Here is a 25,590-nt window from a genome sequence, read left to right as displayed (position 1 = left end):
TTCATCTTGTCAGGTTCAATTCTGTTCAGCGTACGAGAAGCAACTGCCGTTGTCCTTCGCTGAAACTGAGTCTTCCTTCAAACAAGCAGCCATGAGTTGCCCGTCGGCAAGAGACAAGCAGTCAAAAGGCTCTCATCTGAAGAACAACATCAACACCAAACTGCGTTCAACTCCAAACATCTCGATGGGCACAAAACAGGTCGGAGATACTTGCTCCTCCCACGCTGACTGCGCTGCCTCCTCCTTCTGCGCTGCATGGACTGTAGTGGCATCATCATCCTCCTCCTCCTCGACCTTCGTCTGCAAGCCCTGCGCTCTCTGTACCGTGGACACCAGGGACTCCTACGACGGCGTCTGTCCTCAGGACAAGTGCCCTGGCTCCGGCGGCTTTCCGCCCTGCGTTAACGCCTCTGCTCTTCTCGCCAGCTTCTCCTCCTCCTGCGAGAACCACAACCACTTTGACATCTGGTCCTACGGCTCCTCCTCCTCCGGCCCCCCGGTTGTCATCCCTCCCTTCACGCCCAAGGTGCTGGAGGTGACGCCGTTCAACCGCATGGTCGGAGCTCTCGTGGTCTCGCAGAAGCGCATGCAGAGTCTGCCCACGTGCGTCGATCACATCCAGGACCCAGGGCTGCACAACTACACGCTCCTCGCTCAGAGCAGCATCAACTGCCCCTCGACCTCCGCGCAGGAGAGCACTCCCTTCGGCTTCGACCCGACCTTCATGCCCTCCAGCAGCCTCTACAACGGCGAGCTGCGAGCCGATCGCTTCTACGGCGACAGCGAGCGACACTCGTTCGTGGACGACAGCGGGCAGGAGGTGATCTCCTACCCGTACGGCTTCTTCCCCCACCGCTACGACTCCAACCACCTCGACCTCAACATGGACGGCGAGCTGACGCCCGACGAGCTCGCTCGTGACGTCAACGGCTCTGACTTCAGCAAGAGCCCAGCTGTGGTGGTGAGCTTGGAAGCGGACAACTTCAAGGTGTACTTCGACGAGCGGCTGTCAAGGAAGCAGGCGCTCGACATGCTGACGAGCCTGCAGGACGGGAAGTTCATCGACTTCCAGACCAAGCAAGTCTCCGTGGAGCTCATGACCTACAACGCGGTCAGAAACATCCTCTCCTACTGCCAGGTGACCTTCACCTGGGACGTCGGGGGAAAGATCCCGTGGGAGTACAAGATCACGACGGTGGGGGTGGACAAGATCAAGCACCCGAGCACGTGGCAGCTGCTGCTCATGCTCGCCATCCTGCTGGCCCTGGTGATCAACGTGGGGATGGAGGTGACGGACATCCTGCACCACCTGAGAAAGTTCTCCGCCTCCTCCTACTTCACCGACCCCTTCAACCTCATCGACTGGCTTCACTTCGCGTTCCTCGTCGGCTCGGTAGTCAGCTGGCTCCTGCTGCACAGCAAGGCGCGAGCCTTCAGCCTCAAGGTCGGTTACCCGATCCTCTTCTACGGGCCCGAGTACGGCAGCTCGCGACGAGTCTCCTCCGCCTCCAGCCAAGGCAGCGCCGCTAATTTCGAGAGTCCCATCGCAGTCACCAGCTTTGCCAAGGCCAGGAGGCTGCGGACCAACAACCAGGCCGAGTACGACTTCCTCCTCCTGCTGGACTCGGTCAAGGCCATGGCGTCGGCAGAGGACATGTACGCCTTCTTCGCGGGGATGAGCATCGTGCTGTTTGTGTTCCGAATGCTCAAGTCGCTGGACTTCCAAGAGCGGATGGGGATGGTGACGAGGACGATCGGGAGGGCGTCGAGCGATCTGTTTCACTTCCTGCTGCTGTTCATGATCGTGTTCGTGGGGTATGCCATCGTCGGCGTGTTCCTCTTCGGCCATCAGTACGAGGTTTGACTTCATATGAGAAATTGTTTGATGTTGCTGTTGCTCCTTCTCGTCTCAGTGGTGATTGTTGCTCTTATCTTCACCTGCTTTCTTTTTTTTGGGTCTTTTCCTTTACTTTTATCTCAGGGCATGTCCAATCTCTCAGGTTCCTTTAAGTCTCTTGCTATCACTATTCTTAACATGGACACTACTCAGTTCTACACTTCGGTGCCTCCCTCCTCCTCTCTCCTCCTCCTCTCTCCTTCTCCTCTCTTCTCCTTCTTCTCCCCCTCCTTCCTCTTTCTTCGTTGTCTTGCTCTTGTTCTTTGCCTCGTTCCTTTTTCTTCTTTTGTTTCCTCCTTTCTCCATCGTGCTCCTCCTTCTCCTCCTCTGGATCTGCTTCCGTCTCCTGTCCTCTTATTTTCCTCGCAGATGGATCACGCTGCTTCAGACATCTCCTTCCAGCTCTACTTGTGGTCTTACATCTTCGTTGTGCTCTTCATTCTCTTCAACATTTTCCTCGCTATCCTCGTCGAGGCCTACTCCAACGTCAAGCAATCGACCGACGCTCGCGCCGGCCTCGTCTCGGAGCTCAAGGACGTGCTCAGCCACGGCGCGCGCCGCTGGCTGCCGGGCAGTCGCAACTTCATGGCAGATCAGAAGATCCGACAATCGCTGCAGGATGAGCTCAAGGCGCGGGGCTCGAGCCAGCGCATGAAGGAGGTGGTTGACAAGGAGATGGCGCGGCGAAAGGCGATTCTCCTTCGGGGGGGCGTGCAGATCGATGAGGACGGGCTGCTCGACCTGCTCACCATGCAGTCCAGCTCCAGCGCCAGCGTCGCTCCTGCCCCCGAAGATGCGGGGGAAGGAGAAGGGCAGCGAAGAGTGATGTTGGACATCCTAGAGCGATACGGAAAGGACGTGTCTGAGCTCCGAGAGAGACGAAATAGGGAGCTGCGAGAGATCGTGGGGATGGAGAACATGAAGTGAGAATTACTTTCTCTTCTTCACTCCTTTTCTTCTCTTCTTCTACCTCTTCCACTTGTAAACTTCTACTTCTTCCTCTCGTCTCTCCTCATTTCTGATTAATTTTTCCTCAAATCGTTTTGTATCCCCTCCTCTCTTCCTTTCTGTTTCTATCTAACCATGCGTGTCTCACGTGCAGGAGGCTGCTCGCCATGAACCTCATGCAGATCAATGTGCTCGAGGATCAGCGGCGGACGCTCGACCTGGTTGAGAGCATCGCCTCCAGCATCATGGACTCAATCCCGGAGAGGAGGAAGAGCTTCTTTGCCGCCGCCTCCTCCTCACACCCCGAGAGCTCCAAGATCGGCAAACTCTCCGTCTGCGTTCACGGAGCTAGTGGCCTACCCAAGATGGATTTGATCCGCAGCTGCGACCCCTACTGCATCCTCTACCTCACAGGGCAGGAAGACGCCCAGTCCTACGTGACGAGGACGATTCCGAGGAGTGTCACCCCCAAGTGGGAGGAAGAGTTCGAGTGGGACGTGGCAGCGGAAGCCTCCTCAGTCGTCATCACAGTGTGGGACAAGGACAATGTGAGTTAATCTTCTTCTTCACTTCCAATCTACCCGATGCCACCCTCCTTCCTGATCCCAGCTTGACCCCTGCCCCTGCCCCTGCCCCTGCCCCTGCCCCTGCCGTACCTAGCATATTGCACGTTGCTTATCATTTCTGCTCTGACGGCACGTAGATCACAAAAGACGACTTCATCGGGAGCGTGAGCGTGGAGCTCAGCAAGGCCCTATATCAGAGCAGCCACGAGAACATATTCCTCCCCATCCTCAACCCCAAGATTGAGGGCAGGCTGAAGCAGGCGAAGCTGGAGCTCTCCGTCCGCTTCCATCTGTACGGCAGCTGCTGATGGTAGTCAGAGTGATCAGGGGAAGGAAACGGAGCTGCTGATGGGGAGTCAGAGTGAGCAGGGGAAGGAAACGGAGGATGGGAAATGGTTCGCATCATTTTCCTTGTGCATTATGAAATACTTTATACAAGAACGAGGGAGAGGGTCAAGCGCAGAGAGGGGGAGACGAGGAGATAACGGGCGAAGGTGTCAGTCCTCGAAGTCGTAGCTGCTGACCAGCCGACTGTCCTGCTTCTTCTTTCCTCCTCGCCCAGGAAAGGCTTGGATGCCTCCTTCGTCATGCCCGACAGGGTTTCGTAGCGGCGAGATGTACCGCTGCTGCTGCTTTCCTGCTCCTCCAGGAAGTCGAAGAGGACTGTTATCGCGATCATTTGCATCTGAGCATGCCGGGTTAGCGCACCACATAGCACGAGAAACTTGACTTGCCTGTCCAGTCCGTCCAGTCCGTCGGCCTTTCCTCGAGGGATCTCCAATCATTGTCTCCGTCGTCAGAGTAACTTTTCCTCGGCAGCATCGACACTGAGCTTTCGCTTCGTGTCTCGTCGTCGTCCTCCTCCTCCAGCTGAGCAAGAGCACAGTTCTCAGCTGTCTCCAAGAGCGAGTCCAAGACTTTGGTCCAGGAAGCGGAGGTGGCTTTCTCAATGATGTTCCACTTCTCATCCTCCTCCATCTCGATGGTCAGCTTCTTCTTGCTCTTCTGAGCTAGAGCAGCTGCGAGCAGCCCCTGCTTCTCAGATGCATTGTACACCTGCTCCTCCAGCTGCTCTTTGGCTTGTGTTAGAGAGTTTTTTAGCATCTAAAATTCTACCAGTCAGACAAGCTACCATGAAAGACAATCCCATACCAGCGAATCCTTTTCTTCAGCTGCCTGTATCACTATTGCCTTGAACTTTGTTTCAATCTTTCTGCTTTCTTTCACAGCGATTTGTTTGATGGAGTCAATTGGGCTATTCTTATCCTTTCCTCCGCTCGATTCCACCGCAAGCTTTCCAAGAGCCTGGTTGATCTGCCCTATAGACGTAGCTATGGTCTTCTTGCCGCTCATAAGTTCATCGTCCTCTGTAGTCGCTCTACGTGCCGGAAGTGAAGTGAAGGACCGAGATGGCTGCTCGAACATGCGGTTGCTCATGCCTGCTCACTGACATCAGGCTGAACAAGTATCTGTTGAAGCAGAGGAACACAGCCAAGAAGCGGAGAACATTTTCAGCTAGTATATCAGTGCGAGGGAAAGAAGAATCGCAACTGAAGGAGGAGCGGAGAATAGACGACGCGGGAACATTTCAAGGAGATTACCTGATGTGATAGAGGTCGAGAAATATCAAAGGCTTGAAGTGCAAAGGACTTACTGTCGTTGACCGCTTGACTGTCCAGACTGATAGCACGGGCCTGCAAGCGAGAAGATTGTTTGAAAGAGAAAGTGTGAAGAAACGACGAGACGTAGAGAGAGGAAACCAGGGAGGTGAACGAATGTAACACTGCAATATATATCTGTCGTAGTAACCTTGAGCTGTCGTAGTAACCTCGATTGGTTGTAGTAGTAACAGCACGTACTGCTGTGTTGACCCCAAAAAAACCAATTCAATGAGCCCTGTAGGGTAGGGGTTGTTGTCCAGGGTGTTCGAGATTGCATTGGTGGGAGGGGTTCAAAAATTGCCCTACAAGGGTAGGGTACAAACAGGCTACAAAGGGGGTGTCGCTCAGAAGCAGGGTCCTCCACTTTGGATATTACTCCAAGTAGGGGTACTCACGAATAAGATTTTTAGTGCGTTTTATAATATGGTCACAAGAAGGCAATTTATTAGCAAATAGCATGATCTGATAATGAGGGGGTAGGGTACTCAGCTTGAGAGGAATGCGGTAGTGCAGTTCTACTAGTAGGCCAGACTCCGAGCCGCTAGAAAGGGTAGGGTACCGGAGAATGCCAAAAGAAGTTACGGAGGGGGGGGGGTGAGAGAGTCTCGAAAGATTTTCACTTCAGATTGTCCAGAGGATCTGAAACGTCATGGTCCAAGCAGGGGTCCTTTGAAGTACTGTGAAGGGGGTACTCGGATTGTAATGCGGTGTAGTAGTAAACTTGGAAGATTCAAAGAGGGGGTACTTTACAGATCAAAACGCCATGACGGGTGGTGGTGGTCACGATGGCAGATGACCTGTAAGGGTGAGGGTGGTACCGTGCAGTCAACTTCCGCCTTCATTCCGACTTGAGTCAGTCCCGTCCGGTCCGATCGCCGGATGGCGGCCCGGCGTTGGTGACCCGGTGACCAGGCGCGCGGCCCGGCCAGTGGAGGCTTGCCGTACAGTGCCCGGCCCGCGGCGCGGGGCGCGGCCTGAGGAGGCCGCTCTACGTGACCGTACGGTGCCAGACTGAGAGTTGAGTCGAGTGTACAGTCCGTTCGACCGTGGCCAGTGCCGGCGGTACTACGTGACGGGACGGAGGCTTTTACTCAAAGTTAAGTTAAAAATCAGTACGAGGACAATCAGGAGAGTCGAAGAGTCTGACTCTGTCGCACAGGCCAAACGGCGGGAAGAGAAAAGACAGCGAGAACCAAACCTAATCCTGCCGACTGCTGTCCCCCACTGAAACTACGTACTTCGCGTACTTGTGTGGAGTGAAAGTTCACAGAATGCGTACTTCAGTGGGAAGTCAATGCACAGCAAAACGTAGAGGTAGGGTAGTCACCCTCTTGGGGTAAACGGTTAAAAGGGTCACCACCCCTGCTTATGCCAAACTAGATAGAAGAGTGGAATTGAGTTGGTAGGGGTGTTTTGTACTACCCCCGGTCAAGAAGACTCATTCTGGAGTGAGGGGTGCCTTGAGGATCTGGGTGGAATTATGTCAGGGATGGCAGGGAAGGGAGAGAGGTGTGAAGGATGGAGGGCTCCTAGTGAGTTCGTCCAAGAATGGGGCCGAGGCAGAGACGAAGTGACATGGAGCTGAAGTGAAAGACAAACGGGCAGGCAGAAACCCTTAGCAAACGAAGAACTTGAATAGGACATTGGAGATTAAGTGCAAGAACTTTACGAGACGAGTGTTTTATGGATGAACAGGGAGGGTTCGACGAAACGATGATGGTGCTGATGAGATTCTAACAATAATCATATACATAATGATTCGAATCAAACATCAAATCATTGAAACTTTGAACATGTTCTGGATCAATGCCTGACATCTTTCCTTACACTCTTAGATCCTAATGCAGTCTCGCGAGTACTTCCTGCGCGTCTGCTTTACGCTCTGCCTGATTCACAAGTGTTGGGCCTTTGCCTTCCATCCTCTGCAACTGCCTACCTCTGTTCGAGGCGTCAGGGCTTCAGCATGCAATAGTGCCATCAGGCACGCTTCCACAACGAATGGAATCTCTCATTCTCTCCGTGCCAATGAGGGCTCGTTCACGTCGAGCATTGTGAAGAGGAAGCAGGCTTCGCTCGTTCAGACGCAAGCGTCTTCCAGTGCTGCTAGCGATGGCTCTTCAAGAAGCATGCTGCCAGCAGGATGGCAGCCAGGAGACACTCCGATGGGAGGATGCGTGAGCAACTTAATCAAGAACATTGTAGCCATCCTCTTCTTCTGCTCTCTCTGATCGTTGCTGCACAGGTTGGCTCAGGTGTTCTCTGTTTGGCTGGAGGCGTCGCTGCCTTCTCGGATCAGCGGCAGACTTTGGTGCTGGCGTTGGGGATCGCCTTCACTTTTGCCGCTATCGCGGGATACTGCTTTGCGATGATCGGGAAAGTATGCGAGATGACTGGAGCGAAGAGCTACACGTGAGTTGTTCATTCCCCTTCTCTTCCCTTGTCCCAGCCCGTCCCTGATCCTTCGTCCCTAGCGAGGGCTGGGCCAAAACCGTTGGCGAGTCAACTGCCTGGATTCCAAACCTCATCGTGGTGTTCAAGACTTGGTCAGCGTGCCTGATTTATTCCATGATCATCGGCGATCTGTTCTCTGACCTTGCGATCACCGCTGGTGTGTCACAAGTCGCAGGAGTTGCTGTCAATCGTAACTCCATCCTCCTCGTTGCTCACCTGTTTGGTCTTCTCCCGTTGTGCCTTCTCAGATCCTTCACTTTCCTCTCTTACGCCAGCTTCCTCGGCATCGGAGGTCTTTTGTTCACAGCATTCTTCATGATTCTGCGTCTTGTCGAGGGCTCTTATGCCCCTGGCGGTGTCTTCTTCAATCAGCTTGTTGCAACTGGCGGCAAGAATGTTGTTGTGTCATCCTTCGACGTGATGGGAACGAAGCTGATCAAGAGCTTGATTCTCATCTCCATGTTGACTAACAGCTATCTGTGCCACTACAATGCCCCCAAGTTTCTGCGGGAGCTTAAGGACGCGACGCGCAAGAGGTGCGACGGAAGCAATGCCCTGATGGCTTGTCAGTTGATACTTTCTAGGTTCGATACTTTGACGTACTCGTCGTTCTTTGGAGCATTCCTGATGAATGCGATCTACATGGTTGCTGGCTTCCTCACCTTTGGAGGAATGTCATATGGCCTCATTCTCAACAACTATGCAACCTCTGACTTGCTCGCAACTATCTCGCGGTGCACTTGCTGGTTGACTCTCTTCATGCAATGATGTTTTTACAGAGGTGCAATCGGTTCTTCGATTCTGCTCGGTTACGCCTTAACATTTGATGGGTTTCGCACGAGCATCTTGGAGTTCATGAAAGTGAAGGAGCCGACCCAGAAGCTCAAGGATGTCATAGCTTGCGTCTTCATAGCCTCTGTCTGTGCTGGATCCATGGTGCTCTCGTTTTCGCCTCCTCTTGATATTTGACGCATGAGTCAAGATTTTGCGCGATTTGGGTGTCGTTGTGAGCTTTCTTGGAGCACTGCTGGGATCGTTTGTTATCTACGTCTTTCCCAGGTGAGCCAAATCAAACCACGTGTCTGTTCTTGACGTTGAGACGCTTGACTGCAGCATGATGTTTCGCGGGGCCAAGAGGCAGCTTGCCAAGGCTGACTCGTCGAGCTCACTCGGTCTGCGCTGTTGCTTCTCTTGCAGACACGAGCATGGTTGACGCTTGCTAGGGTTGGACTATCATGTCGCTGGCGGGCTGATCGGGCTGGGAACTTTCCTCGGACTTCTGGGAGCCACTGTCGTTGTCTTGAAGGTGAACAGCCAATTGCTCATGCCGCATCTCAATCTTTTGCAGGCTTGCACAAAAGTTCTCGCTTGAGTTTCCAAGCCTCCAGGAGCTGTCTAGTGAGCTTTCAATCCTTCAGTAGCTGTCTTGTCCCTAGGATCCCAAAGAAAATACGTAAAATTCTTGTCCGCGAGTTTGCAGTTTTTAAGTTTCTGTCTGGTTGTATGAATACGGGAATCAACTTTGCTTGATGCTCTCTTCTTGTTCTTCAGGCCCTGACCCCCTTACAGCAAGCAAGGCGTCGCTCTGGTCCTCTGACACGCAAGAGGCTTCGGGATCAGAGTCCACAACCTACACCCGTCAATTGAGAAGCAACATGACCGTTAGGTTGTACAACATGACCGTTAGGTTGTACCTGTAGACCGTCGATAATCAATCCCAGGCTCTCATCGTCAATGTTTTCAATCACTCCATCCGCAGCATCCTTGTCATGCCGACTGTCATAGGCAATCTCATCACTATCATGCCGACTGCCATGGGCAATCTCGCTGCTCGTGCTCCTTTGTTCCCAACTGCTTTCCTCAGATCGCGCGTCCTCCTCGCTATTCCAACCTCTGCATATCAAGTCAAAATACACAAGTTGTGCCAGCAAGTCACCTTGCAGAGTCACTTTGCTCCTGCTCAACGAGCAAGCAATCAATTACGCCTTTCTCTCTACACCACAGTTTCTTGTGCTTCCTAAGAAGATGAATGCTTGCTTTGTCCTCATTGACATCTACTGACGGGCAATTGTCGTCCATGCCGTCACTGTCAGCATTGTACGCTGTATCACTCTCGGCGTTGTATGCTGCATCAAGTCTTGATCAAGTCTTGATCTCGTCCCATTACACAGGTCAAAGCACCTGTCACATGCAACGAGACATTACTGGACGCGTCAAACTCTCGCCAGGCTTCCTAAAAGTTTTTCAATGCAAGCAGCACGAAACGCACGAGATGTGCGCTGACCTCCTCGAGCACGAATGTTGAACGTGGACACCATCTTGCCTGCTCATGCACAACAAACTGTAGCTGCTCCTGTTACATCGAAGGCGTCACTAAAACATCCTCTCTCATACCCTACACAAATTCCTCTTCTGCCCTACATCGCACCTCTAACGCTTATCTCTTACTCTTCTACCTCTCTTATCCTACACCTCAACCTCTCTACCTTGCACCTCTACCTCGCCTCTCATACCTCGACACTAAATCCTTTACTCATGTACTCTGACCGCAAGTCGATATTCAATTTGGGTTGAAACAAGTCATACCTCCACTGGTTTGATCAGTTTTAACTTCTCCTCGGTTCTTACTTGTGCGAACTCTTCGAACCGACAGCATGGACATGCCAGGTAATCTTCTGTAGTCCAGTAAGGAAGAAAGGGAATGAAGTGAACTTTTACCTAGAGCTTGGACTAAGAAGCAAGGTTCCAGGAACAGTCTGCGAGAGGCAGCGCTACTCATATCTTGTGTACTTAAAGCATGCCTCAAGCTCTTTTTAATCGGAAAAATCATTAGTGTGATAAAGTTGTTTTCCCATTCTTTGTTGTGAATTCTTACTTGATGGTACTTCTACAGTACTTCATGATGTTTCTTCTACCTCCAGCTCCTTCACCTTCATTGAAAATCTTCACACCGAAATAGAAAGAATCAGCATGGTCCCCCCAAAGACTGGCCTGTTGCCCGCCGGCGCCCTCAAGTCCAAAGACTCATACCGCACACGTGCCCACAGCAGTAGTCACGGGGGTACTCGCCTCTCCTTAGGGTTTAGGGTTTAGGGTTTAGGGTTTAGGGTTTAGGGTTTAGGTCAGGTCTTGCTCGACCTCTCGACGATGCTCTTGGAGACATCAGAGGAGGAGCTGCTAGCTGGCAAGCCGATCTCTCTGGAGCTAGACAAGAGTGTTGGCAAGCTGCATGACACCTTCTGCTCGCCGGGCAACGTGGAGTTCATGACGCTCGGAGCTTGGGCAGCCACGCCGACGCTGGGATCGAAGCGAAACATGTTGAAAGAAAAGCTCAGAGCGTACCTCGGCGAGCAGCGCTGGACACGGGTGCAAGGGAACAAGGCAGCGAGGAGGGGTAGCGCCTTCTCTCCAAGGGCAGCAGCGACTAATGCGCTCGAGCAGGAGTGTCTAGGGTTTAGGGTTTAGGGTTTAGGGTTTTAGGGTTTAGGGTTTAGGGTTTAGGAGCGCCGGTTATTTTCGGCAGCATGGCTCCTTGCCAGGTGTAGGGGAAGCCGCCAGGGCGCCAAGGAAGCTGCAAGCGAGAGGTTTGTATACTTCAAATAGCTTTCTAAGTATGGTTCTTCAGTATGATGAAAATGTTCGCAACCTGCTGTATCGGAGATCATGCCAATACACGCAGAGCGGACTTGTGGATGCCTCTGTCCTCGAAGCTGATCTCGTCGAGAGGGTGAAGAGCTTCGCGAAGCGTCATCCGAACAGCAGGACAGCCCAGGCTTGCAAGGCTGTGGAGGGATGCACCCCCGACGCTATCGCAGAAGCCATCCGCTCGACATGTCAGCAGGCACGACGTGAGCTTCTACAAGAAGCAATGATTGGATGGAGTGACGCATCCAGAGAGTGGTTTATGCAGCAGATTGGGTTTAGGGTTTAGGGTTTAGGGTTTAGAGCGCCGGTTATTTCAGGCACGAGCGCCGGTTATTTCAGGCACCATGGCTGCACGCGTGGTGTAGGGGAAGCTGCCAGGGCGCCAAGGAAGCTGCAAGCGAGAGGTTTGTATACTTCAAATAGCTTTCTAAGTATGGTTCTTCAGTATGATGAAAATGTTCGCAACCTGCTGTATCGGAGATCATGCCAATACACGCAGAGCGGACTTGTGGATGCCTCTGTCCTCGAAGCTGATCTCGTCGAGAGGGTGAAGAGCTTCGCGAAGCGTCATCCGAACAGCAGGACAGCCCAGGCTTGCAAGGCTGTGGAGGGATGCACCCCCGACGCTATCGCAGAAGCCATCCGCTCGACATGTCAGCAGGCACGACGTGAGCTTTTGCAAGCAAGAAGGAGAAGGTCGAGACATACACCGCCTCAGCAGGCAACGAGGTGACTTCCTTCATCTCCATGACTCTCCTGGGCATCTCCTCGGTGTATGTCAACCATGAAGAAAAGCTGAAGAAGAAATTCGAAGAGATCGGACTGATCGTAGACTCAGTGCAAGAGAGTAAAGCAATCATGTGGAAGGCTCCGTATAGACCCGAGATAGCGAGTGCTGAGGAGATCCCGGTGACTGTTTCCTTCCTCCGCAATGCACAAGCGGAGAAGCTCTGGCAGGGAAGAGAGGACTTCGCGATTGATGGTCGCAAGTTCACAGCTGTACATGTGAGCATCGTGCACGATCGATCTTTCAAGATTCGAGCCAAGAGAGGACCCTGGGGCAAAGGGGGCAGCTTGGCAGAGCTGACTCACCTGCTAACCTTGGGCGGCATGACAACGGCTGAGATAGCTGCCGTCTATCGCTATCAGCTGCTGCGCCAGTCCCTTGCAGCGGTACAGCTCCAGCCGCTGGCAGGCATGCTGGTCGCTGGGGCGCCAGGACAGCAAGTCCACAAAGGCTTAGGTCAGAAAGGCTTCATCGCTGTAGGGGCCAACGTCATCTGGAGACAGAGGGAGGTGGAGTGGATCGTCTCCTCGAGCTGCCCAGAGGCGAATGATACAGCATTTCGAGCTTTCCGAGAGAGCGAAGCGATGGAGGGAGTACACCTGACTCTGTTCAGCGAGGACCCGAAGATCAGAGAGGCGCTCGCAGTCGAGTTGACAGCTGATCGCTTTGTGTCCAGAAATAAGTTGAAGAAGGCATCAAGGATGCAGAAGAAGGCAGGCGGCAAGGACGGCAAGGAGATCAAGATCATCATCAAGTCGACGGCGGCATCTGGTCGCTTCACGAGGAAGGAGATGGAGGGGCTGTGCAACGGCGGCAACACGTCCATCGCAAGAGTCAAGAGAGTCTTGTTGGAGATCGCTAACAGGCTCGAGATCAAAGTTGAAGGCATCGACATGGAGGAGGATTTGAACACCAAGTCCTGGAACGGGTCTAAGCTATGCATCCTCCTCGGCTCCACGGAGGATGCTCGACGCATGATGAAGGAGCTGCCCTTCTATCTCGAAGGCGCAGCCACCAAGCTCGAAGCAGTCGGCTTCGACAAGGAGCCTGACTCTGAGGCGGCTGGTCAGCGGGGCACCAGCGACGCAGCGCAGCGACAGGAGGAGAGCGAGGGAGAGTGGCTGGAGTTTACAGACCTGGAGAGGATCACAATGGAGGCAGCATCTCCGTCAAGCCAAGAGGACATGCAGCTCGTCAGCGAGCTGTCAGCAGTCATCGAAGATGCAGCTTCTTTGAACGAGGCAGGGACGAGCGAGCCGATCAAGCTGGTCCTGGACAAGGCCGTTGGCAACCTCCACGACACGTTCTACTCTCCGGGGAGCCTGGAGTTTAGGGTTTAGGGTTTAGGGTTTAGGGTTTAGGAGGCCGCTGGAGTAACAGAGCAGGCCGCTGGAGTAACAGACAGGCCGCTGGAGTAACAGACAGGCCGCTGGAGTAACAGACAGGCCGCTGGAGTAACAGACAGGCCGCTGGAGTAACAGACAGGCCGCTGGAGTAACAGACAGGCCGCTGGAGTAACAGACAGGCCGCTGGAGTAACAGACAGGCCGCTGGAGTAACAGACAGGCCGCTGGAGTAACAGACAGGCCGCTGGAGTAACAGACAGGCCGCTGGAGTAACAGACAGGCCGCTGGAGTAACAGACAGGCCGCTGGAGTAACAGACAGGCCGCTGGAGTAACAGACAGGCCGCTGGAGTAACAGACAGGCCGCTGGAGTAACAGACAGGCCGCTGGAGTAACAGACAGGCCGCTGGAGTAACAGACAGGCCGCTGGAGTAACAGACAGGCCGCTGGAGTAACAGACAGGCCGCTGGAGTAACAGACAGGCCGCTGGAGTAACAGACAGGCCGCTGGAGTAACAGACAGGCCGCTGGAGTAACAGACAGGCCGCTGGAGTAACAGACAGGCCGCTGGAGTAACAGACAGGCCGCTGGAGTAACAGACAGGCCGCTGGAGTAACAGACAGGCCGCTGGAGTAACAGACAGGCCGCTGGAGTAACAGACAGGCCGCTGGAGTAACAGACAGGCCGCTGGAGTAACAGACAGGCCGCTGGAGTAACAGACAGGCCGCTGGAGTAACAGACAGGCCGCTGGAGTAACAGACAGGCCGCTGGAGTAACAGACAGGCCGCTGGAGTAACAGACAGGCCGCTGGAGTAACAGACAGGCCGCTGGAGTAACAGACAGGCCGCTGGAGTAACAGACATGCTCTCCTCCCCTGCAGTTTGAGGGGATCCCTGCGAGCTAGGGTGCTGAACAGGACATTTTTCTGTGCAGAAACGGTTGTTTGATCATGTGGTATCTATCCAAAGAGGAAAGGAAACAGATTGCTCGTGTCCGAGTTTCCCAGTTCCTAAACAAGGACACGACACCTTCAGCACCTTCGCTAGGAGAGCTGATCCGAAGATTGGAACACTTCGTCAGGCAGTACCCTCAGAGCAGGACAGGCAGAGCCTTGCAGTCCAAGGAAGTCTCGATGAACGCCTTAGCCGAAGCCATTCGACAGACCTGCAAACATGCTGAAGTCAGGAGCCAGGAGGATGCCATCAAAGAATGGGGGGAAGAAGGACAGTCGTGGTATGTCTCTGCATGGAACGCAGACAAACAGGAGGTACTAGACAAGAGTGCCTGCATCGATGCTTCAGGAGCGTCCCCCGAGAGTGGTAAACTGATTACCATGGCTATCCTCGGAGTTCCTACCCAGTACATAAAACAAGTTGAGGTACTGTGTGAGAAGTTGAAGGATCAAGGACTCTTGGTGCACGAGGAGCAGGGCAAGAAATGCATCTCGTGGAGAGCCCCGATCAAGAAAGATTTGATTCCGACAGTGGATGAAATCCCAGTCGTGGCAACACTCCAATTGAACGACGCAGCAGAACTGCTGTGGAAAGGACAGACGAACTTCAGGATCGACGGAAAGATGATCCGCGCGGTGAACGCGCATTCGAAGCATCCTTGCTCCTTCAAGATAAGGCCACAGAAGGATAAGCACTCTGGCAAGGCGGGGGCCCTAGCTGAGTTCTCTCACCTCCTCAAGATGAATGGCATGAACTCAGCTGGGATTACGGAGATCTATCGTCAACACCTGCTGCAACAAGGAATAGCTGTGTTGGAGGTGCAGCCGGAAGCGGGCATGCAGCTAGAGGTCAAGACGAAGAGGAGACCTCAAGGTCAGCCCAACAAACGCACTTTCGCAGCAGCCGGAGTGGACGAGATACGACAAGGAAGAGAGATCGATTGGATTGCGAGATGCTCTTCGACGGACGTCCTGAGCACCACGCTACGGATGTTTGAGGGAGACGACAGGAATGGAGGAGGCATACACCTCGGACTGATGTCGGAAGATGAAAAGATCCTCAAATGGTTCACTACTCAGGTTAGTGCAATCACCAGGGTAACGAGACAGCATCCAATTAGGTTGGACTTCTTGCCCGACGCGCTAGGAGCAGTACCACGAAGAGTGACCTATGAGGTGCTGGTCAAGAGTAAAGCACAGAAGGGAAGGTTCACCAGAGAGGAAGCTGAACAGATCTGCGACGGGGAGGATCTCTCTATGGGCATGACAATTCGAGGACTGAGACGGATCGTGGCGAGCTGGAAGGAGTCAGCGGCTGAGCACATCGTCAAGATCTCCTCGAAGGAAGATGTCGAGACCAACAGCTGGAACGGTGAACATCTAGTGCTCAGCTTCTCAGAAAAAGAAACGGCGATCGACATACTCAGGTCCTTTGCGCCATGGGACAGGGCGGGGAAACTTCTTCTCCTAGAGCCAGGCAGTGCCAACCTTTGGGAAGCGATCGCTACAGAATCCCCCACGGAGCCTCTGTGGGCACAGGTAGATCTCGAACGGATCGAGAATGAGATCAACATCCCAGAACCAGAGGCAAACGTGGTCCTCGAAGACATCTACAAAGTTCTGGAGGAGACTGTCAACCAGGGACAGAGTGCAGAAAACCAAGCTTGCAAACTCAGGCTCGATGGAGCCATCGTCGGCCTGTACGACAGCTTGTCATCTCCTGGAAATGCATGTTTTCCGACGCTGAAGGAATGGGCGGAATCATCCTCGGCAACCCAGGACGACGACATGCAAGTTTTGAAGAGTAAGATTGCAAGAGTAAGCGAGCAGCATGCGTGGGAGACGGTAGCATCAAGAAGACGCCAGGGAGCCTTTGCAAAAGCAACAGGGAGAGGAGGGGAGAAACAACAAAAAGAATTTCGAACTGACTTGTTGTTTCTTGCCCTGAATAAATTAGTTCTCACAGCCACGCTAACCTACCAAGGCAGCGTAGGCTCGGGAGACGAAATTGAGTTTCTCTTGAGCAAGGCAGAGGAGGAGATGGGACTGGAGATGGAAGAGGAGAGTGGCAACCAAGAGGGAGAGGTTGCCTCTCAGCTCTAAAACCGAATCATGACAGGAGGAGGAAGGGAGGAGGAAGGGGGGAGTGCCGGGAGTAGGCAAGGGGGGGAGAGGGAAACGGTTTCAAAGGAAACGCAACATGTAGATAGAACATTGTATTTTTTTGATTGGATCGAGGAGATCCCATGGTCAGACAAACGAGGCGACAAGGAATTTGGCATCACTGCCCTGAACAATCGAGGAGTAAGCGGATTTTTATGCGAGAACATGATCGAAGTTACTCTCAATGAGATGAGCAAGGCTCTTCAAGGAGGAAGAGCAATACATATGGTACGCAAAGGGAGAGCTCGTGAGGACCAGCAAACGCGGAACATCATCTTCTTGCCAAGGGTAATATCCAGTCTGCGAGACGAGGCGTCCCGCTTGAGAGTCGGGAACAGATTTCACCTCAGCAGCTTGAGAGATGAGCAACACACCTTCCTGTTCCCAACTATCATCCACAGCAACCACTGGATTCTAATTGCATTAAGATATGATCGGCGATGCGCGTACATCTTGGACCCCCTCTGCGAGGACAGAACGAGCACAACGAGGGACCCACGAGGGATCGAGGGAGCGAGGAATCTTGTAACAACGGGGGAGCACGCAAAAGGAGCAAGAGAAATGGCTGAGCTGACAATCGGAGTGATCGAACACATCTTTGACGATCAGACCAATGCCCCATGGCAGATACAGTGGTGCTCAGCCTTCCAACAGGAAGATAACTTCAACTGCGGAGTGTTTGCTATCCTTCACACCCTACTGCTCTGCGAGACAAATCAAGACTGGCTAGCAACGATGGAAACGAGGACAAGACTAAGACTTCCGCAAGAATGGCTGATGCAAACCAGAACACAACTGATTGCAGCTCTCACCCATCTGGAGAAGATGGAGGAAACGGCCCAGGTAATTCTGCGATCTCTGCCGAAGGAGGCGAGGGTGCAAGAGAGCTTGAAATCGACGACAAAGCCGGAGGAGGAGGTACAGCCGAACGCAATCCAGCGGCTGATGACCTCGACGACAAAGCTTGAGGAGGAGGTACAGCCAAACGCAATCCAGCGGCTGATGACCTCGACGACAAAGCTTGAGGAGGAGGTACAGCCAAACGCAATCCAGCGGCCGATGACCTCGACGGCAAAGCCTGAGGAGAAGGTACAGCCGATCGCAATCCAGCGGCAGGCGACCACCACGAAGCCCCAACCAAGACTTTTTGGTGAGGAAATGGAGGAGAATGCACACTCAGGAGAGAAAACCTCCCAGAGAGGGAAGGAGCGGAGGGGGAAAAGGCAGGAGGAGCAAAGGGGCAATGATTGGGCGCAGATGCATCGAAAAAGCTCAGACCCAGGTTTCCTCATCTCACAAAATGTGAATGGTTGCAATCACTTTGTTCTCAAGCACATCCTCGCATACTTAATCCAGTCCTTCCAACCTGGGGTTGTGCTACTACAAGAGGTAAGGGTCTCGGCCCGCGACGAGAACAAATTAAGGAAGATGATCAAGGAGAACTGGGCCTGCTACAGAATCTTCCTGGGGCCTGCGAAGATCAATGCCAAGAAGGGGAAAGGAGACCTGAGGTTGGTAACGCTGGTCCACGCTTCCCTCTCGCCTTCCCCTTCCCATGCCGCTCAGGCGTGCAACAAAGAAAAGAAATATCGAAACCGAGTGTTTTCGATCAAAGTCGGAACAGGGAAAAATTCTTTCGTAGTCACGAACCTCCATCAGGTACCGGCGGAAAATGCGATTCGAGAGCAAGGGGAACTGTGGGCAGAGCTGCTACACCTCGCTCTGGGAACGAGAGAGACACACATCATAGCCGGAGACTTTAATGCAGCAAGAACCAACACAACAACACCAATGCGGAGAGGATATTCCCCCTCATCTATCACCGCAAAAGCAGATGAGAGATTCGAGAAATTCCTGGCAGACCTTTCCGCACACCGTACACTCTCATATGAACAGATCAGCGAGACTGGGACAACATTTACCTTCTCAACATGGTACAAACAAGAATTGATAGAAGCCAAACTCGACGCAGTCCTCGCTATCCACCCCCCAACTAATGAGGACAACTTCCCCAACATCTCCCTTCAATCGTGGACGGTCGACGGCTGTGTGATAGGGGGAGCAGTTGATCACAGAGCCCTGGTGGTGCAAGTGCACACCAAGTTCACATCCGAGGAGACGCAGCTAATCCCACGAGTGGAAGTGCATCAGATGAATACACGACAGAAGAGGGGGGAAACCCCTAAAAGCAGATGGGTGCTGGATCGCGATACGTGGGAGGAGAAGAAGATCGAATGGGCGCAACAACTAGATGCAAACATACGAGACATGCGAGCTAAGGCGCAAGAATGTAACATTTGTGAGATGCTCGCCAACTCTCTACCACTAAAGGAGGTAAAAATCAGAAAGGGAGGGAGGCGACACGCGAACAAAGAACAAATGGATTTGAAGAGATCGATCCGCAACTTGCGGACTAAACTTAGGGAAGCATCACAGCAAAGACCAGCGACTGGAGTACCTACGGAAGCTACATTACAACGAGAATTGCGAACTAAGATCGAGAGGTTCAGAACGATATGTGAAGAACAAAACAACGAAGTTTTCCAAGAGATCTGCCAACAACAGCAAACACGGCTTGGCACGGTAGGCAGCCGTGAATCCCAGAATGCAATGGGACGCAAGAATGATTTCACTCCCAAAGAACCGATGATAAGTCAAGACATCAAGAAAAAACACCCTAACTCCCTTCGTTGCCACAAAGGCTTGGCTCTTCGACTGCTCGGCAAGATAGTCGACAATGCCGACGAGCTCATCAACCAAATCGAAGCAACCTTATCTAGCGAAGACACGAGGGGTGTTAGAGCATTTTGGAGTGCAAACCAGCAACTGATGATTGGGATCGAGCGAGAGGGGACAGATGACTGGCTCTTTCTATCACTGCTACCTGCAAACACAATCACGAAAGCAATTGTAGCACTAGAAGAATCGGATAAAACAACATGGGAGATAGCAGGATACCGTGATCTCACGGATCATCTCCCAATGCAGAAGGTTAGAGAGCTTGAGGACGCGGACCATACACGATTCTTCTTCAGCGTCAACGCATGCACGAAACAAGGGACCTGCTCAAAATGCTCAAACATCGGATGTATGCTCCCCTTGGCTGACTCAAGCGACGAGACCATCGGAGGGGGAGGGATGACCCCGTACTGCACAAAATGTAAGTCGTTCACAACCGTGGCCCCAAGACGGATCACACCGCCTGAGGGGGTGCAGCTTTCAAGGAGACAACAACAGGAAATCACCAGACCCCTGGCACCGGGAGAGATTGATGTCTGGCTCGCCTCGGCGCCGAGACGAAAGGCTGCAGGACTTGACCTCATTTCGAACGAAGTGCTGCGGGCGCTGCCACCAGCATGCCGAGAGGAAGTTGGCAAGTTAGTCAATGCAGCCCTAGAAGGCAAAGCTGAGGTTCTCAACAAGACAGCGAGAGTACGCCTCCTGCCAAAAAATCAATTCTGTCACATTCTCGAAAACATGCGGCCTATATGCGTCATGTCAACGCTTACTCGGCTGGTTCAGGCAATCCTGGCGCATCGTCTGAGTAAGACAGTAGAAGCAAACAACGTCCTCACAAACTTCCAGGAGGGGTTCCGTCCAGGCAGAAGCACAAGTCGGCAGGCTCATCGACTGATCTCGATCGTAGAAGAAGCAGAAGAGGCCAAAACGTCCCTCATTCTCTTGTACCTGGACTTTGCGAACTTCTTTAACAATGTGGCAATCGAGGTGGTCGAGCAGGCAATGAACAGCCTAGGCTTCCATCCTGAGGACATTAGAACTGTGATAGCCTGCAACAGTGGAGTCGAACTGCAAATACAAACAAACGAGTTCAACACAGGGAAAATACCTCTAATAATCGGGCTGCCACAAGGTGGAGCAAGTAGCCCACAACTGGCCAACTTGGTGCTATGCATCCTCTCTAGGCAATTGGACAAGTGCAGCACAGGAACAACAAACAACCTGTCCTTCGCCGATGACATGGTACTCATCGCACACACGATGAAAGAAATGCGAGAATTGGTAGCAGTGGTGGATTCCTTCTGCAAATGGTCAGGACTGCAAATCAACAATAAGAAATCAGAGATAACCAGCTTCGACTATGCTCGCAAGGGAGAGGTTCCTGGTGCGAACAAAATAACGGTCATGGGGGAACCTGTCGAAGCCCTACCGGCTACTAAACCGTTCAAATATCTCGGCTATCGCATCTCTCTGTGGAAGGAAGAAAGACGAAGAATAAAGGGCTGCCCTTTCACTTGGGGAGAACGAGCATACGTCTTTGAAAAAACCAAAGAACTGATCAAAAACATCAGCTCGTCGAGTTATACTCCTGCGCAAAAATTCTACCTGGTGAAAGTTGGAATTCTCAACGTCTTTCGCTACTCCGCAGTCATGACTGGATGGACTTGGCGAGATCTACAAGAATTAGATCAACTGTGGATCAGAGCTTTTAAACAAGCGTTAGGACTGAGCAAAAGTACAGGGAATGGTATATTCTACCTGCCAACAGAGAATGGAGGGCTGCAGGTCCCTCATCCTGCCCCAATCCTAGGGCGAGCAGCGCTACGATACATCGAACGAGAAAAACTGGTTTGCGGAATGGGGATGCCAAACAATCCTCGAGCTCCAAAGAGAAATGAATTTTCGAACTATGGAGCGTGATGTGGTGCGGGGACCCGAAGCTTTAGCAGTCTGGCTGGCGGAAAAACTAAACACGAGGATCAGCTGGGCCCACATAGAAGCAGGTCACCTACCTGGAAGCATCTCCCTCCTTCATAGGATGGAGGATATGGTGGCAAACTTGAACGACAGCGACAGACCACAAGGCTGGACGACCTTCCAAGCCTTATGGAGGCAACTCCCGAAACTCCAATTCTCCTTGCTACGAAATATACGACCTATCGCTGACGAAGAACTGCATTTGCCAAGGAAGCTCTGGCCTTTCCCAAGGCAACGCGAGGAGGCGGAGGGGATCGTAATGCAACTGCTACAAGAAAATGTCATCTGGGTAAGCAGCGTCAACAGAGCATCAGGAACAAAGAGGAAAAGACGAGAGGTTGCCTCGCAGGATAGTGCTACAACCCGAAAACGAAAGTCACACCCGCAATCAGAGGAGGACCGGGAGGAGACATCCAAAAAGCATCGGGAAGCAGCAGAAGAGAGAAGGCCACACCCAGCTCATGCAAACACAAGATCCCTCATGGCTAAACTACTAGGCAATCTGGATCAACAGGAACACCTAATCCTAAAAGGTAAGGAAAGTTTCAAAATCAAGGGCGACATAGCAATCATGGACCGGCCCAGAAGTCACACGGGCCAAGAACAAGACATCAAAGAAGCTGAACCTTCCCTTCGCTCGGCGCCATTTGCGAGGAAAGAAGATGACGATGGAGCCAAGAACCCAGAGAAGACAGAGATCCTACTGCAAATTGCTAAGTATATCAGCAAAACACATAACAGCTCACTCAACTCGCAAGCTTGGTGGGAACATCTAACCACCGCCATGGCTGAAATTCGAGATAGACAACAAGGCCTTCCGCTGTCGTACGAATTTCTAGAACACTTGGGGATGCTCGCTGAAACAAAACAGTTCAGCAACTGGCCCACCCTCTATCACCCGACAATCCAGGCCGCAACCGATAGCTTGCAGGAAGACGAGGTTCGACGTGAAATAATATGGATCGACCAACAGGAACAATACCTCAGCTACGCCGCATGCGAGTCTGGAACAATCTTGATCGGATGGAACCAAACTTGCTTCAGGAAAGAAATCCCTGACGGCTTCATGCTAGTCGGTAAGGTACCTAAAGGATCAGAAATATGCTACGCTGCAAATTTCTGGAGGACGGGCGATCGGAGCCTCAGGAAGTCACAAGACGACCTGATTGTCTACTGCAAGGAGTCGGAACAAGAGAGAATAATTGTCCAACTCACAGTACACCTGATCCCTGAACAGGAGGAGCTACAAGAATACCGAAGGAAGCAAAACGAAAACTATCAAGCCTCGGCCAAACAGGAGAAGAACAGGAACCAAGTGTGGTCCGCAATCCACGGCGACATATCACGAAACAGGAAGGGTCGATCAATGTCGATAGGATACAGCACGCAAGACAAGGAAGGAGAGCAGGAACGCGGAGCGATCAAGATACACGGAAAATGCAGCGTCATCAGAGCACATACCATCGCACTCTGCATACTCCTACAAGCGATTTGGGAACAAAGAGGCAAACAGAAAACAATCAGGAAAATCTTCGTCCTCTTTAAATCAACCCGAATGCATCGCTTTCTTACGGACACCCTCAGATGGTCTACCATGCAGTATGAAGACGAGCTCGTATACGACTTGGCAGGAAGACTGCAGGAATGCCTGAGCAAATTTCAGCGGGAGGGCATTGAGATCAACCTCTCTATGATCGCAGACCACACCGTAGTGCAAGAAGCTGCAGAAGAAGCCCGCAAGGGAAAATCCTCCTTCTCCTCCACGTGGGAACGGGCCCTCATCGACAGCGACTTGGGATTCTGCATTGCAGACGAAGAGAACTTCAAGCCGGGGATGGATCGATTGAAAATATGGGATAAGATAATCAGAGAAGAACAACTGGAACTGAGGAGGAAAGAAGCCCCCCTCACCTTGACGGAAACCTTTCTCCTGGAACCACAAGTGGGCAGAAGGATCCTAGGTCGAGCCTTACAGAGGTGTCGCGGATCAGTACTTCGGACAGCTATCCAAGCTATTACCTGGTCAGCACCAACGAGGAAAAAGCTGTTCCAGTGGAAGAAGACGACATCCCCCTGTTGCCCATGGTGCGAAGGCAGGGAAGAAAGCTGGGTGCATGTTCAGCTAGCCTGCAAAGAATTTGAGCTCATGATCGCGTTGGCACACAACAGAGTAATGGAGACAATCAAGGGATGCCTGACAGAAAGCTGGAAGAAGAAAAGTGTTGAACAGGAGAGTTGGTGGCAAACGCCAATCAACTCTATGACAGGGCTAGGACTGACTGCACCAGAGCACGGCAATCTCATACCAGATGGGCTCTGCTACTTCAGAGGGAGCAATCGCATTGTGCTGGTGGAGATAGCGAGAACTTCAGAGTTCACGGGCGAGGGAAGCAGTCTGGCAAACCTGAAAGCAAAGTTTCAGGAGAAAGAACAGAAATATGCAGCACTGCGGGCAGAGATGACAAGCAGGAGCGACAACACAGAGGTCTTACAAGCCACGTTCATTGCAGGAGTGAGAGGCAGTATTATGGAGCGGGAATGGACCACAAATTTCCGGAACTTGCTCATGGACGAGGATATGATTGACAGAGCCATGACCAAGATAGTCATCCAGCTGCTCGAAGTGCAACACATGCTGTGGACCTCAAGGAGACGAGGAGACACGACTAACAGAGAACAAGCATGAAGGATATAAGATGGTTGGAAGATGACTGGGTAAAGATCAACGAGGACAGATCACAAGGGAAGCCTCAAAAGCAAGCAACCAGGATCAGCATGGCAGGGAAGGGGCAAGGACACAGAAGACAGATGGGAGACGAAAGGGCAACGGTCAACGGACAGACCGAAGGGGAAGCCTCACAGGCGAAAAACAACCAACATGGCAAGGAAGGGGCAAGGACACAGGAGACAGATGGATGACGGCAGGGGAAAGGGCAACGAGGACAGACCGATGGGGAAGCTTCACAAGCGGCAGGCAGGGAAGGGACATGGACTTAGCGCAAAAAATAGAAAGGTGGACGGTTACACTGAAACCGTCAACCCGGGCCCGGAGGAGATACGGCACCGGCGGCTCGGAACGGAGGACTATGGAAACAACAGAAAAAGCGGAACAGCGATAGAACCCTGGATGCCACAACGGGCCATCCAAGAAGGGCCGCTCTGCCAAGCGTGAGAACCCATTTAGACTAGACTAGACCGGGAAGGTACCCGATGCGACTATTCTAGCATTCTAATAAAAATCGACTACTACTACTAGGGTTTAGGGTTTAGGGTTTAGGAGGCGCCGTTATTTTCGGCAGAGGCGCCGTTATTTTCGGCAGAGGCGCCGTTATTTTCGGCAGCATGGCTCCTCGTCAGGTGTAGGGGAAGCCGCCAGGGCGCCAAGGAAGCTGCAAGCAAGAGGTTTGTATACTTCAAATAGCTTTCTAAGTATGGTTCTTCAGTATGATGAAAATGTTCGCAACCTGCTGTATCGGAGATCATGCCAATACACGCAGAGCGGACTTGTGGATGCCTCTGTCCTCGAAGCTGATCTCGTCGAGAGGGTGAAGAGCTTCGCGAAGCGTTATCCGAACAGCAGGACAGCCCAGGCTTGCAAGGCTGTGGAGGGATGCACCCCCGACGCTATCGCAGAAGCCATCCGCTCGACATGTCAGCAGGCACGACGTGAGTTTCTGCAAGAAGCGATGACTGGATGGAGTGACGCATCCAGAGAGTGGTTTATGCAGCAGATTGAAGAAGCCAAGAAGGAGAAGGTCGAGACATACACCGCCTCAGCAGGCAACGAGGTGACTTCCTTCATCTCCATGACTCTCCTGGGCATCTCCTCGGTGTATGTCAACCATGAAGAAAAGCTGAAGAAGAAATTTGAAGAGATCGGACTGATCGTAGACTCAGTGCAAGAGAGTAAAGCAATCATGTGGAAGGCTCCGTATAGACCCGAGATAGCGAGTGCTGAGGAGATCCCGGTGACTGTTTCCTTCCTCCGCAATGCACAAGCGGAGAAGCTCTGGCAGGGAAGAGAGGACTTCGCGATCGATGGTCGCAAGTTCACAGCTGTACATGTGAGCATCGTGCACGATCGATCTTTCAAGATTCGAGCCAAGAGAGGACCCTGGGGCAAAGGGGGCAGCTTGGCAGAGCTGACTCACCTGCTAACCTTGGGCGGCATGACAACGGCTGAGATAGCTGCCGTCTATCGCTATCAGCTGCTGCGCCAGTCCCTTGCAGCGGTCCAACTCCAGCCGCTGGCAGGCATGCTGGTCGCTGGGGCGCCAGGACAGCAAGTCCACAAAGGCTTAGGTCAGAAAGGCTTCATCGCTGTAGGGGCCAACGTCATCTGGAGACAGAGGGAGGTGGAGTGCATCGTCTCCTCGAGCTGCCCAGAGGCGAATGATACAGCATTTCGAGCTTTCCGAGAGAGCGAAGCGATGGAGGGAGTACACCTGACTCTGTTCAGCGA

The 25,590-nt window shown here is 52.6% G+C and overlaps 6 protein-coding genes across 6 annotated transcripts in view; 4 read left to right on the top strand and 2 right to left on the bottom strand.

The window, feature by feature from the left end:
* GUITHDRAFT_121487 (hypothetical protein) overlaps positions 1-3,719 on the top strand; it is a gene marked incomplete at both ends in the record, with an annotated part of 5,081 nt that extends 1,362 nt beyond the window's left edge. Inside the window, 5 exons of the mRNA XM_005819269.1 lie at positions 30-1,858; positions 1,982-2,062; positions 2,267-2,820; positions 3,000-3,393; positions 3,549-3,719. Coding sequence (XP_005819326.1) covers positions 30-1,858; positions 1,982-2,062; positions 2,267-2,820; positions 3,000-3,393; positions 3,549-3,719 — 3,029 coding nt within the window. The remainder of the gene's footprint in view (positions 1-29; positions 1,859-1,981; positions 2,063-2,266; positions 2,821-2,999; positions 3,394-3,548) is intronic.
* Positions 3,720-3,908: 189 nt separating this feature from the next.
* Positions 3,909-4,848, bottom strand: GUITHDRAFT_148685 (hypothetical protein; the record flags this gene model as incomplete). The annotated part of the gene is made up of 3 exons (XM_005819268.1): positions 3,909-4,096; positions 4,137-4,515; positions 4,564-4,848. The coding sequence occupies 3 exons, from the start codon at positions 4,846-4,848 to the stop codon at positions 3,909-3,911; spliced, it is 852 nt and encodes a 283-aa protein (XP_005819325.1).
* A 2,386-nt stretch (positions 4,849-7,234) lies between these two features.
* Positions 7,235-8,586, top strand: GUITHDRAFT_82385 (hypothetical protein; the record flags this gene model as incomplete). The annotated part of the gene is made up of 6 exons (XM_005819267.1): positions 7,235-7,270; positions 7,315-7,481; positions 7,544-8,059; positions 8,108-8,257; positions 8,303-8,459; positions 8,506-8,586. 6 exons carry the CDS (start codon positions 7,235-7,237, stop codon positions 8,584-8,586), a joined length of 1,107 nt encoding a protein of 368 aa, XP_005819324.1.
* Positions 8,587-9,039: 453 nt separating this feature from the next.
* On the bottom strand, positions 9,040-9,725 carry GUITHDRAFT_121484 (hypothetical protein; the record flags this gene model as incomplete). Its single annotated transcript, XM_005819266.1, has 4 exons — positions 9,040-9,153; positions 9,218-9,416; positions 9,460-9,660; positions 9,712-9,725. The coding sequence occupies 4 exons, from the start codon at positions 9,723-9,725 to the stop codon at positions 9,040-9,042; spliced, it is 528 nt and encodes a 175-aa protein (XP_005819323.1).
* A 945-nt stretch (positions 9,726-10,670) lies between these two features.
* GUITHDRAFT_121483 (hypothetical protein) lies at positions 10,671-13,295 on the top strand (the record flags this gene model as incomplete). The annotated part of the gene is made up of 4 exons (XM_005819265.1): positions 10,671-10,982; positions 11,149-11,448; positions 11,614-11,836; positions 11,890-13,295. The coding sequence occupies 4 exons, from the start codon at positions 10,671-10,673 to the stop codon at positions 13,293-13,295; spliced, it is 2,241 nt and encodes a 746-aa protein (XP_005819322.1).
* Positions 13,296-19,024: 5,729 nt separating this feature from the next.
* GUITHDRAFT_156354 (hypothetical protein) lies at positions 19,025-19,896 on the top strand. Its single transcript, XM_005819264.1, has 3 exons — positions 19,025-19,296; positions 19,371-19,561; positions 19,612-19,896. The coding sequence occupies exons 1-2, from the start codon at positions 19,059-19,061 to the stop codon at positions 19,373-19,375; spliced, it is 243 nt and encodes an 80-aa protein (XP_005819321.1). The 5' UTR covers positions 19,025-19,058; the 3' UTR covers positions 19,376-19,561; positions 19,612-19,896.
* Positions 19,897-25,590: the final 5,694 nt, after the last annotated feature.

Source organism: Guillardia theta (genome assembly GCF_000315625.1).
Source record: "Guillardia theta CCMP2712 unplaced genomic scaffold GUITHscaffold_233, whole genome shotgun sequence".
Lineage (NCBI taxonomy): Eukaryota > Cryptophyceae > Pyrenomonadales > Geminigeraceae > Guillardia > Guillardia theta.
This window is presented reverse-complemented; position numbering and strand designations above follow the sequence as displayed.

Coding starts and splice junctions, on each gene's coding strand:
- GUITHDRAFT_156354 (XM_005819264.1), top strand. CDS start 19,059: ATGATAAGTCAAGACATCAAGAAAAAACACCCTAACTCCCTTCGTTGC.